Source organism: Nannospalax galili, unplaced genomic scaffold (genome assembly GCF_000622305.1).
Source record: "Nannospalax galili isolate Female #2095 unplaced genomic scaffold, S.galili_v1.0 scaffold1857, whole genome shotgun sequence".
NCBI lineage: Eukaryota > Metazoa > Chordata > Mammalia > Rodentia > Spalacidae > Nannospalax > Nannospalax galili.
This window is the reverse complement of record NW_008338858.1, coordinates 492273-505601: the sequence shown is the minus strand read 5'-3', so window position 1 is coordinate 505601 and position 13329 is coordinate 492273. Positions and strand designations below refer to the sequence as shown.

Sequence of the window (13329 nt, the reverse complement as noted above, 5' to 3'; positions counted from 1 at the left end):
CGGAACTGGGGGAACTGTCCTTGCCCGGGTGATGGCTCTTGAGGTGAAATCACTAGCTAACCCCAAACAAAAGGGTGGGCCTGGGGCTTCCCATAGATAGAGATACGGCTTGACTGGGGGCCTCTCCCCACCTCAGACCTGGTCACTCCTTGCCCAACCCTAGAACACAAGCTACGTTCTGCTTAGATACCTACAGGAATCCCAGGAAGGGGAGGGCACGGAATGTCCTGAAGGTAAGAAATGGACCTTGGGACACTGATCAGGCTGGTCCGCTGTGGAATGAAGGGGTTGGGATAGGGAGGTGGGTCAGACAGCACACCAGCAGAGAACATCTATCATCCACAGAGGGAGGCCACCCAAGCCAAAGGGAGACTTCCTCACCTGGAGTTGGGCAAGCCTGCAGGCCCCTGCCAGACACAAGCACGAGGCATCCTTTATAGACTAAATAGATCCAAGCTTGCATCAACCTCATGCTCACCCAGTACTACTTAGCTTAGTGTTGTCATTCTTCTCTGGGTCATCTGTTCCTTGGAGATCCCTGTGTCCTCAGAGTAAGTCAATGGGATTCCATGGGTAGAGGTAGACTGTGGGTTTTCATCTTCGGACCAGAGCCCCATGATCAACTTTATGTGCTATGTGCAAGATCTCATAAAACTGAGATAGTCCCATAACAAACCACTAGCCATGGAATATGAGAATATATCCCACAGTGACTAGTATTGTTTCATGGCCCCCTCCCTGCTCCCTGGCCCCCAGTGACCTCGTGGGTAAGTGGTTGGGATGTCTTGTATCGCTGCTGCACTCCCTACTGCCAGACATAGAGACAACTCTCAGCAGTGGGAGGTTGTTGTTGGTCTGTATACGCTCATCTAGGCTGCCCAGGGTGTGGCCCCTCTAGTCCTCCGCTCACCAGCCACTTCCATCAGAAGGTCACCAGAAACTCCCACTGGACCATCAACCCAACAGACAACGTGAAAGCCAGAGTCACTCCAACAGGTTCCTAAAGATAAATGCTAAACTCTAGGGTGGTGGTAGAGGATGAGTTGGTTTGGCATGCTGCAGGGAAGTAAGCTTTTCACGGAAGGCTAGGGGCAACTCCTAGGAAGGACCTGGAGCTAGGCAGCCAGCATCATGGCTACCTTCTGCTCAGCTGTGGAGACAGGCTGTGCTAGGGCTGAGAATCCTGGCTACTGCCTTTGCAGACACCCTGATGCCTGGATCCCATGCATCACTACTGCCCTCACAGCCCAAAGGGAGCCATGTTAAAGACCAAAGGCTGACTGGAGACTCCGAATCACACCCATTCCCTCCCTGCCCAACACTGGGTCAGTCGCCTGAGTCAAGAGACTTAGACATGACTCCTTCCCATGACTCAGTAGCCTCTGGGCTCCTGCTAAGAGTCCTCAGCAACCTGGCGCTGTTGGTTTGGTCTCTTTAGAACTTGAAGAGACCAACCACGTCAACCTCCTTACCCAGGGCACCAGTGAGGTTCCACTAGCAAGCTCTGAATTTGGCCACCCAGCATCTCCCTGGGCCCCCAGGCTCCACACCTCAAGATTGAGAGCAGGGACCAGGGTTGCCCCACAGAACTAAGGAAGCAGTCTGACTGAATCTGGAATCATCGCTACAGGGTGCAGAGGTGAAAGGTCAGATCGACATGCCTCTAAGAGGTTTCCTACCTGCTCTGTTAATTTCTAAAATTTCTTCCTGGGCCAGCGGACATGTGTCACTCTGAGTACTGTGGTGTGGAGAGTTTACGACAGATTTACAATAATTGGGAGATCCCAGCTGCGGTGGCCGAGGAATATGCTTCTTTTTTTTCTTTGGTAGTTTCTGCTTAGCCATGGCTAAGGAGTAGTACATCCCGAAATTGTTCACGATGACAGGCACGGGCATGGCGATGGTCAACACACCTGCCAGCGCACACAGTGCTCCCACCAACATACCGGACCACGTCTGCGGGTACATGTCTCCATAGCCCAGTGTCGTCATGGTGACCACAGCCCACCAGAAGCCAATGGGGATGTTCTTAAAGTGCGTGTGCTCGCTGGCGCTGGGGTCGTTGGGCTGGGCCCCTATCCTCTCGGCGTAGTAGATCATGGTGGCAAAGATGAGCACGCCCAGGGCCAGGAAGATGATAAGCAGCAGGAACTCATTGGTGCTGGCACGGAGTGTGTGGCCCAGGACCCGCAGGCCCACAAAGTGGCGGGTCAGCTTGAAGATGCGCAGGATCCGCACGAAGCGCACGACCCTCAGGAAGCCCAGGACATCCTTGGCAGCCTTAGAGGACAGGCCGCTGAGGCCCACCTCCAGGTAGAAGGGGAGGATGGCCACGAAGTCAATGATGTTGAGTGAGTTCTTGATAAACTCCACCTTGTTGGGGCAGAAGACAACACGCATGAGGAACTCGAAGGTAAACCAGACCACACAGACACCCTCTATGTAGGTGAGGAAGGCCTCAGTCTCCGCTTCGCGGTAGTAGCGCACTTGCGTGCCATTCCGAACATTCTCGATCTCTGTCTTGTTCACGATTGGGTTGAAGCGCTCGTGGGTCTCCAAGCAGAAGGTGGTGATGGAGACCAGGATGAAGAAGAGGGAGGCAAAGGCCACATACTGTGGACAAGAAACAGGGTGTCAGAGAACAGGCCTCCCGCTCAGAGTGGAGAAACCTGGGATGCCTTGCATTGGGTCCAGGCACAGGGCCACACCAGGGAAGGACACTGCACAGGGTCCCTCAACACAACCTGGGCTGATGCACATTTCCCCTCTCAGGGCCTGTGGGATAAGTGCCGTCAGGCCTGGCTAGCAAAGTTCTTATTCCTGTTTACAGCTGCCTCCGTTCCCACTGCCAGCCAAACCTGTGTGGCCCAGGGTCCAGCAGAGGCACGAGAGCAAAGGAGCCTAGCTACACAAGAACCAGCTTACTGGGGCTGAAGTGTGCAAAGAAATACAAGGCAGCTGATCAGTGGAATCAGGCCTTCCCTCAGAGGCCACATCAAACATTTTTTTCCTTTGACTCCAATCTGTTTACTCAAGGATTCCTCTCCCCCCTCCCCACCGCCCAACAACAGCAGGAAACCAAGAGCCTCCAGTAATTGCCTTAGTTAGGGTCGGCATTGGAGCCCCTCCTCCTTCCCAGGGAGCTGTCCTGGGAGTCCCAGAACTGCAGTTGGGTTACTCAAGACTTTGGGGCCTGACAAGGGACCGGGAAACCAAGTACTAAGTGGATCTTCAAACTATGTCCAGGTGCAGGCTGCAGGGGGAAGGGGGGGTAGGAAGGACACTCAGCATTTAGAATGACAGCAATCTTAGGGGATAATAGCACGTTACAGGTGGGAAGCCTGAGGCCCATAGACAGAGAACCTGTCTAAGCTACTCATTACAGTGCACTGGTACCCTGGTGGTTTTGTAGAATGCAGTGTTCAGAATTCTTCTCCTAGGCTACCATCAAATGTGATCCATTTCTACCCTTCCATCTACCATTCCCTCCTTTCCATTCATCCATCATCCTTCCACGCTCCTTCCCGCTCATCCATTTATCCCTCCTTTCTTCCATTCAAATGGTTTCCCTCCTTCCTCCTTTTGTTCCTTCTTCCCTTCCTCACTGCTTTCTTTTACCCATTGACCTCCCTCCCTCCCTCCCTCCCTCCCTCCCTTTTTCTTCTTCCCACCTGTGCTGGTGAAACTGAGAAATAAGGTATTTGAACACTTGGCCTCCAGGTGGTGGCGCTGTTTGGAACCTTTAGGAGGTCGGCCTTGTTGGAGGAAGTGCAGCACTTGCGGTAGGCTTTGAGAGGTCAGAGCCTCATCTCACTTTGACTTTGCTCTCTCTCTCTGCTTCCTGTTTCCAGTTGAAGTGAACTCTAAGCTTTTGGCCCCTGCCACGGTGCCTGCCACTGGCTGCCAGGTCTTCCCACCATGGTGGACTCTTACCCTCTAGAACTGTAAGTCAAAATAAACTCTTCTCTAAGTCATTTTTGGTCATGGTGTTTTGTCATAGCTATAGAAAAGTAAGTAACACACTACCCATGTACCCACTTACCATCCTTCAGTTCACCCATCCGTCCTTTTTCCCACCACTCTTCAGCAGGCACCAGCATAGAGCTAAGGCTTCTGTCCAGCCCACAGCCAAGGAGGAGGGTGCATACAGAGAGCAGCGCAAGGCAGTGGACTGAAATAAAAAGCCCCCTTCACCCTATGAAGCATGTGGGGCTGGGGAAAGCTGGAAGGGATGTGTGTACTCTTGAGCGAACAAGGGCAGGGAAGAGGGCATCTGACTCTAGGAAGTTCTTCTTTCAGAGTCCAGCTCATTCTGACCAGGGACACATGGGGGGCAACCAGGAAAGTGAAGGGGGGGCACAGAATAGGCTGTGGCCTTCAGTCCCAGCTCACCCAGCGCCAGAGCCCTTCCCAAGTCACCAAGCTCTTGAAGCTCAGAAGTGCATCCCCGGTACTGGAGAGATGGCTCAGTGGTTAAGAGCACTAACTGATCTTGCAGAGGACCTGGGTTCAAGTCCCAACACCCACATGGTGGCTAACAACCGTCCATAACTCCAGCACTAGGGGATCCGGTGCCCTCTTCTTGATCACAGGGATTGCAAGCCACGGGTGCACTTACACACATGCAGGCAATACAATCATACACATAAAATATTTTTTTAAAAGTGCATCCCCATCTGCTGTATATCTGGCCCCAGGCCCTCTTTAGGGCCTCTTCTTAGAGTTTGGCATTAACACAACAGATTGCCTAAGGACAGGTCATGGCCTCACCAGTGACCCCTGTCACTGCCTTTTCATGAATGGATAGGAACATGCAACATGTGAGTGTCTGAGGGAAGCCCAGAGGCAGGGCCCACTGCACCACGGGCTCCTGATCCTGACCAATGATAAAGGCAGAGATGCCTCTTCCCCTGGCTGGATCCTCAGCAGGATGCCCTCGTAGACCACCCCCCAGCCCCGTGTTCTCTATCAACAAGGCCACTGCTATGAAAGCCAGTTTGAGGCTTCAGTCTCAGCCACACAGCTACCAGAGGGAATCCCAGAGCTGCCCATGCCAGCTACCACATTGCCTAAAAGCCCAGAGTCCTCAGCCTGGCACACCAGGATCTCCTTGCCCTGTCTGCACTTGACTTCTCAGTGCCCTCTCTGTACATGTACACAACATTCTTGACACATGTACCTCTCTGCTGCTCTGACCAGAGTTTCTCCCCATCCTTGTGATTTTGCACTTGGGATGCCTTCTAGAGATCTGCCTTGCATGCTGTCATGGAAAATCCCCTGAATCCTCAGTGCCCGGTTAACAGCCCTTCCCCTGGGGTGAGGCTCCCACTGGCAGCTGTGGTCCTTGGGAGGCAGTTTGCCAAGGGACTCCTGAAGGAGTCTCTGCATCCACCCAGGGAGGCTGTGAATATGTCTCCAGTGATGGCTCTTTAGTGCTTACAGAGGCTCATGGGAATAGCCCAGACAGGGCACTGATCTCCCAGAAGTCCCACAGGCCCTCAGAGCTCTCATCTCATTTGTCCTCTCATAACATGGATCTTGATGAGGACACTGAGGTCCAGGAAGAGGCCAGGTCTTATAAAGATTAGGCTAGAAGGGCTGGGGAGATGGCACAGTTGGTAAAGTGCTGGCCACTCAAGAATGAGTCCTGGAGTTTGATTCCTAGAAACCACATTTTTTAAAAAAAAATGTCAAGTATGGTGGCATGTACTTATAATTCCAGAGCTGTGGAGCAGAGACAGGTGGTTCCCTTGAACTCACTGGACAGCCAGTCTAGCTGAATCTGTGACCTCTAGGCTGAGAGACCTTGTCTCCAAAAAAAAAGGTAGAAGCTGGGTGTGGTGATAAAAGCCTTTAATCCTAACACTTGGGAGGCAGAACATGTGGCTCTCTGTGAATTCAAGGCCAGCCAGGGCTGCATAGTGAGACCCTTTCTCAAAAATAAATAAATTAGGGGCTGGAGAGATGGCTCAGAGGTTAAGATCACTGACTGCTCTTGCAGAGGACCCGGGTTTGATTCCCAGTACCCACATGGTGGCTTTGAACCGTCCTTAACTCCAGTTCCAGGGGACTCCAAAGCCCTCTTCTGACCTCTGCGGCATTACACAACATGGGTGCACTCACATACATGCAGGCAATACGCTCATACACATAAAATAAAAATAATAAATAAAAAAAATAAAGTGGCAAACAACTGAAGAAGACAGCAGAGGTTCACCGTTGGCCTACAGCACATGCACACATGTGCGGTGCGCGCACACACACACACAGTGTGGAAAATCCCATGGTTATCAAGGTTAAATACACAACCTCAGCGCCACCGCACAAGAGGTGGCAGGTAGAGAATAGACAGCAGAAACCAAGACAGAGCCAGACAGGAAGACTCCATCCAGAGCCAGGAGGGAACCTGCTAGGCTCCCTGGATACCTACCTTCCCATCCTCTGATGCACAAGGTCAAGTTACTGTCACAGGCAGGGCCTTAGAGACATGTGGGTCCAATGTGAACCTTTTCAAGGCTGTGCAGGAAGGTACCCCTCACTTCCTGAAACACCCCAATATTCTACTAAGGTCGGAGGCTAATAGGATGGCAGCCAAGGGTCCAACTGAAGTCAGAATAGCCACGTCCCAGCTCCCTCTGCCCAGCTCCAGGGCTGGAAGGAGAGAAGAAAAACTACCAAAGTTCAAGGACCTACTATGTACACCACCCTTGTGCGGCAGGTGGCCATATCCCTATGGTGTCCCAAAGGAAAGCCAGGGACAAAAAGGTTCAGGGATGAAGCCAAGGTTTCAAAGAAAGTGATGAAGCTGGTCTAGGGACCAAGTTTACCCTGCTCAAGACTCAGCTGTCTTACCACCAAGCTGCCTGAGCCTTGCCCACTGGGCAGCCAGCCCTGGATCAAATCTGGATGGCTCCAGCTGCGTATGGCACCTGCTTCCCAGACTCCCTTAGAGCAGGCCATGCTGTCTCCCATAACTGATATAGGGCAGAGGCAACTAGACCCAACTAGATGGGAGGCTGGCCACATCTGAGTTGATTCTAGGCCTCACATCCGAGTTGATTCTAGGCCTCGAAGCCCAGGACTTGGTAGCATCTGGGGCAGGTGCAGCCCCTTGGGAGGGATTGATGAATAGCCCTGAGTGGGCCAACATGCATTCCCCATAGGCTGCCTACTTGCTGGGTCCCTGGGAGAGAAGACCTCACAGTATTCAAAGAGCTCAGCCAAAGGGAAGGGGCTGGGCATGTGGATGGGGTTCCTGGGGTTAGTGGCCTCTGACAGGGAGACAAGCTCTGCCTGGTAGGCTCAGGATAGCAAGCCCCAGGGCAATTCTGGGTTTGTCACTCACAGGGAAAGGGGAGGGGGCTATGTCCCACATGAACTGTGTGCCTCCCAATCCCATCACCCACAGACCATAGACTTCAGAGTACACACTTAACCTATGTCCTATGCTCAGACATCGAGTACATGACCACTGTGCCTGGATCATGAGGACCCCATTGAGACCTCACTAAGGCACCTCGCCTTACATTTACACCAACCAGAGACACTGGGGTGGTCTGTACACACACAGTTCATGCATACACACCCAGAGCAGCACAAGGATGGAGCAGTGGTGGAACCACGCACGGTACCGCCCACCTCTCCCCAGCCTCCACCCCTCGGTCTGAACACACACAGACCCCAGGTACTGCAGCACAGCCGCACTGCCTCTGCCCCCAACCCTTCAGTCTCCCCTCAGCCCTCTGCCCACTCTGTCCTCCACTAGGCAACGAATGACTCTCCCAACAGCAAGGGCAGCTCCAGCCTGCCTTGCCTCTGCCCCCTCAGCCTGCCACTCCTGTAATGTTGGCTCCTGGAGTTCCCATCCTAGGCGCTGCTCGTCACCCAAGGAAATCCTGTCTCCTGTCAGGCCTGTCTCCTTTCCCCAGCCCATCCCCGCAGCAGCAGAGCCCCACCACAGCCAGGGCCAGGTAGGCCAGCCTGAAGCCAGTCCCTCCTGGGTTGTGAGTATGACTGAAGGGCAAAGGAGCTTTTTCAGGCGGCCCAGAGGCAGCTGTCCCCTGCCAATGCAGGGACTACCCTACAACATTCAGGACTTGTAGTTGATACGGCCCTGACAATGGTGCATAAACCCAAGCTGGTAGTTTCTGTCTCTTTTTATTTTTTTCCAAAACCAAATCACAAACCATGAGACCCACCAATTGTGTTCTAGAAAGTGGTAGCCATAGCAACAGAGCGAGGCATCCCATTTCTATGGTAACCAGGATGGTGAGGCTGTTGGCTGTAAAGTCAGACAAACCTACTAGGGATCTGTTGACTTAAAATGTTTTATAAATCACCAAGTTATTTTTATCATAACCCCCACCCCTGAAATCATAAATCAGAAAGATATCTACTATCTATTAAAATGACCAATATGTGCTATGACTTTCATTTATGAATTATTTAGGCCACAGTAATCTCTAGAAAATCGTGCTTGCCTTTCAAAGCTGTTCGGAGGTTTACCGTGGGGATTTGGGTTCTTAACAGTTTGTGTTTCAGGAACAAGATGCTGCATGGACCGACGTGCTGACCTGGCTGCTCATTGCTATGTGACCCTGAGAAGTCACTCTCTCTTTCTTGAACTGAGGTGAGGTGGAGCAAGGCTTCAGGCAGTGGGGGCTAATCAGGGGCGCTTCCCTGGCCCATGTCCAGGTCCCAGGCTTCCAGAGGCTGCAGGTCAGGCTCTCGGCCTGATAGATATGCCCCATGGGGTTGGGCAGCATGTGAGTCTATCCATGAGGAGTCAGTGATGCAGAGCAGACGGGACAGCCAATTGTCTTAAATAAATTGTCAGTTGAGTTGGGTTCAGAAACTGAATTAGATTCATCTGGACTTCCTTGTGTTGGACACGCCCACAGTACACTAGGCTGGCCATGGCTGCAAGCCTGGGGAGCTCTTGGGTGCTATCCGTTTTTTGTCATCCACTGCCTCCCTCCTCAGGCCTTGGGAGGCCTGGGTGCTCTGTGTGGGTCCTGACCTCTGCTCCTGCTCCTGACTCCTCCCCTGCTGGCTCCTGCTCAGGGAGCAGTGGGTGGAAGGAGCTCCCTACAGGGCTCTGAGGTGGTACAAGCTGGGGAGTGTGTGAGCGTGTGAGATTGGGCCCTGCAGGTGCTGATTTGAGAAGTGTGCTGGGGAGGACCTCCAGGGAAGAACTGTAGAGCATGCTGAAGATGTCACCTGCATACACGACCAGCCCTCAGACCTAAGCAAGAGTTTTACATGGTGGCTCTGTGTGGCGTATGTGATTCATACAGGTTGGAGAAGTGTGCCTGGGGGACATGTATGAGGTATATGAATGCATGTATATGCTATTCTGTGGTGTGTGTACATATGTGTAGTATGGCTGTGTGCATAGGGGGCATGAACAGAAATAAGTGTGTGCACACGTGTAGGCTGTAGTGTGTGTTCATGAACAAAGCATGTTCTTGACAGACCAGGTTCAGCTGGGCACCCTGGACATGTGTTCTACAAATGGAAACTCAGGCTAAGGCCTGGAGACTCAGTCCAGGGTCCTTCCCGTTTTCTGTATCAGAAATAGCCACTCACATATCAGGCCTAGGAGACAGGCTGGACAGACCAAAGCAGGGAAAGGCCCCTGAGCCAGCCCAGCAGGGATGGCAGGGCTGTACTACAGCAACAGAACCCTTTCCTGCCAGCCGCCCCCCCCCCTCGCCATGCTGGCACTCGCAATTGGGCCAGGATCAGAAAAGGCCTCAAGGAACTCAGAGACCCAGACAGATGCCCAGCCCCCTCACTGAATACACTCCCATGACCCTAGACTTAGGTCACACCCCAACCAGACCATGGCAATTGTGCTGAAAAGTCCTAAGGTGGCAGCGGTTCTCACGTGCTTTCACCCCAAAACAAACCTTTATTTTTACCCTTTGGGATGTATGAAATCATAACGTGGGAATCCTTCAAATGCTAGCTCTCGAGGCCTCACCGCCATGCTATTGAATTAATGGCATGTCTTATGTCATCTTGGAATTGTGGGAACATGGTCATTAGAAACCAGGGGACACCGAAGCAGAGGCAGCCTACAAAACCTTCTCTGAAAAAGCTTCCCCTTGGGCAAGAACAGGGACAGAGGCACAGCCAAGAACAGGAGACGCCCAAGCTGCAGGGCTCTTGGGATGACCAGAGACAGGATCCACACTCTTAGTGTCACACTGGGCTCTGCCATGCTTTGCTTTTATGTGTGTGAGTGTTTTGCCTGCATGTATTTTTAAATTTATTTTATGTGTATGAATGTTACGCCTGCAGGTATGTAAGTACACCCGTGTCATGCAATGCCCTCGGAGGTCAGAAGAGGGTGTTGAACCCCTGGAACTGGAGTCACACATGGTTCTTAGCCACCATGTGGGTGCTGGGATTCAAACCCATTCATCCACAAGAGCAGCCAATGCTCTTAACCACTGAGCCATCTCTCTAGCTCCCTTGCCTGAATGTATCTAAGGGCAGCCATGCATGCTGTGTCCACGGAGGCCAGAAGAGGGAGTCAGAACCTTTGGAACTAGAGTTATGGATACTTGTTAACTGCCATGTGAGTACTAGGAATTGAATCTGGTTCTCTGCAAGAGCACCCAGTGCTCTTAACTGCTGAGCCATCTCTCCAGCCCCTACCATTGGGTTCTGAGTACTGTGGGCCGAGCCTTTACTTAAGCAGTGCCCTACTACTCTCTTCCAGGCCTCTTGGATCCAGGTGTCCCTACCTCCTATTCCCCAGGCCAAGAGCAGCTTGGGTCCCTCTGTGGAAGGAGGCAGCAGCTGGGCAGAAATGACACGACCTTGAAGTTGACCAACCTGAATTTCAGACCAGGCCCAACTGGGTCCCCAGTCCTTTCTGAGCTTTTACTTCCTGCCTCACATGCAGGTGACTATAATCATGGAATAAAAGCACTCACTGGGGACTGGAGAGATGACTCAGTGGGTAAAGGCACTTGTGGACAAGTTCCATCCCCAGAATCCACATTCTGGAAGGAGAGAACTGAGTTCCATGAGTTACCCTCTGTCTCCACATACACACTGTGGCATGAATGTGTGCACACACACACAGTGAATGAATGAATGAATGCTACATACACACAGAGCACAGTGGGGCATTCAAATGTATTGCTTGCCCTGTACTACCTACCAGCCTTGCCTTCCACAGGCCTCCTGCTTGGGGCTCCTGCCTGGTCCTCCCACCACTACCCAGAAGCTTCTCATCAGAGCACCTCTCATGCAGAAAAGCCTAGCAGCTGATACCCATGGAATGGGAGCTATTGAGCTGGGGGGTCACCAGGGAAACTGAGGCACAAAACACTACCCCTGTCCCTCAGAGGACCTGGCCCACTCTCAGCCCATGAGGTATGAGTGAGGCTGAGACCACTTCCTACTTGGACAATCAGCACAGTGACCAAGTCATACTGAGACCAAGTGTCTCCAATGGGGGCCAACCCTGGTCCCAGTGTAGTGGGTGTCTGCTGAGGGCACAGCCTAGGAGACATATGACAGGCTAAGGCTAAGGCAGAGGACTTAACAACAAGGAATAGTGGGTGGACCCAGATGCCACGGGAGGGTGGACAGACAGCTGGAATAAGGAGTCTGGTGGGAATGAAGGAGCAGAACGAGCAGAGGCTTGTGTGACGATGGTGGCAACGGAGGACAGACAGACAAAAGCCCACCCCACCCTGGTACCTGATTCATCAGTATAAGTGACCGGGGAGCTGGTGATCTGGGACAACAAAGGCCTGGGCCTGGCTTCAGACACGGCTGGAATCCCAGCTCTGCCACATGCATTCTGACTGCTGGCTAGTCACCTCTGGGAAACTCGGTCAACAAGACAGTGATAAACAGACCCCAGTAACTAAGACACAAATGAGGGGTGTGGAGGAAATGCCCAGGGGCCTGGGACTTCCCCAGATCCAGGTTAGAATTCTGGGTCCAAAACGACCAAGACTTTCAGTTCCATGCTCCACGGCATTGCAAGAGTCAGGGCACAAGAGATCCTCGTCTAACAGGCATTTGGATTTTTGTTTTTCTCAAGTTACTGGAGTACGGGGAGAGGAGCGACAGCAACAGCTAAAGGGAGAAATGTGTTGCATTTTGTTTTTCCCCTGAGTTTGTCCTATTCCTGTCACCACCTGCCTGCTAACCACAGATCAAGAACAGGAAACAGCCTCTTTCTTATGAGACCCCAAGGCATGGTCCTCACAGCCTGCACCACCTACCCTACCTCACCAGATGTATCCAAGACCCAGCACTGTGGCCTCTGGCTGGTGAGGGCTATGACCCTCAGAGGATGGAGATCTAACACCACCACAGGTGCCAGCTTTCCATGGGAACACCTACCTTGAGCTGAGAGGGCCCAGGGCGCAGAAGGAAGGACAAACAAAGCCACAGGATGAATAGAGGTCACAGAGCTAATTTTTAGCCCAACTCTGGTAGTAAGATGGATAACAATCACTGCATAGGTCCCAAGCGGGCCCTGCTTCTGGTGCTTTCCACATGCTGGCTGTGTAAACCTCCACCAGCCTAGTGAGGCACTCCCTTCAGAACAGTGTTAGGTCTACAGGGAGGAAACTTAACCAAAGTCTCAGAGTTCTAGGGGTGGGTCAGCCTCCTCTCTGCCCCAGAGCCCTTCACTGAACCTCGTAAGTACCTTCAAGCAGCCAGATGGACCTGGCCATGTAGCATCGGTTGTCACCTGTGAGCTAAGTTGGATACTCCAAGCATGGTTCCAACCTCTGTCAGCCACCAAAGTGACAGAGGCCCTAGGAGAGTGGGCTGTACTGTCCTAAGGTATACCTTAAGAGTTCCCAGGCCCAGACGAGGCCTGATAATCTCTCCCAGAAAGCACACAGAGTAGTAGACGGTAAAGCTGGGTGACAACAAGGGGTCTTCTCTCATATTTCCAGTAACATCCAGATTCAGAAGCATACCAGTGTCCCGCACAGGACAGTCCCAGGACAAGCAGGTCTCCTGGTGTGTCTGTGCTTGCTGTTGGTGAGCAATGAGTCAGCAGCCCTTTGGGTTTCCTCTTTTGCACTCACTGCTTGGGAACTCAGCTAAATCCTAGGCTCATCCTTGATTGACATTCAGGTACGGCTATTTCTTCTCTTCATCACACTCCTTCTGGTCCTCTTTGGAGTTCTGTCTTCTGTCCACAAGTCTTTTCTTGAGAAAGCCACAGATGGGAGTAGGAAGGTGAACAAGTCCCCAGATCAGAAAGGAAGGAGTCGGTGCAGGCCCTCCTGGGGGATGTTTGTGAGCCCCTCTGCAAAGGAGCCTGGGCCAGATGTGTCT

The 13329-nt window shown here is 52.4% G+C and overlaps 1 protein-coding gene across 3 annotated transcripts in view; it reads right to left on the bottom strand.

The window, feature by feature from the left end:
• The window catches only part of Kcnc1 (potassium voltage-gated channel subfamily C member 1), a 43258-nt gene that overhangs the window by 8766 nt on the left and 21163 nt on the right, over positions 1-13329 (bottom strand). For 2 of the 3 annotated variants that reach the window (XM_008833391.3, XM_008833392.2), the window contains exon 2: positions 1680-2613. In XM_008833391.3, coding sequence (XP_008831613.1) covers positions 1680-2613 — 934 coding nt within the window. Of the gene's footprint in view, positions 1-194; positions 2614-13329 lie in introns of all 3 variants that reach the window. The other variant, XR_003849598.1, reaches the window with a different exon arrangement.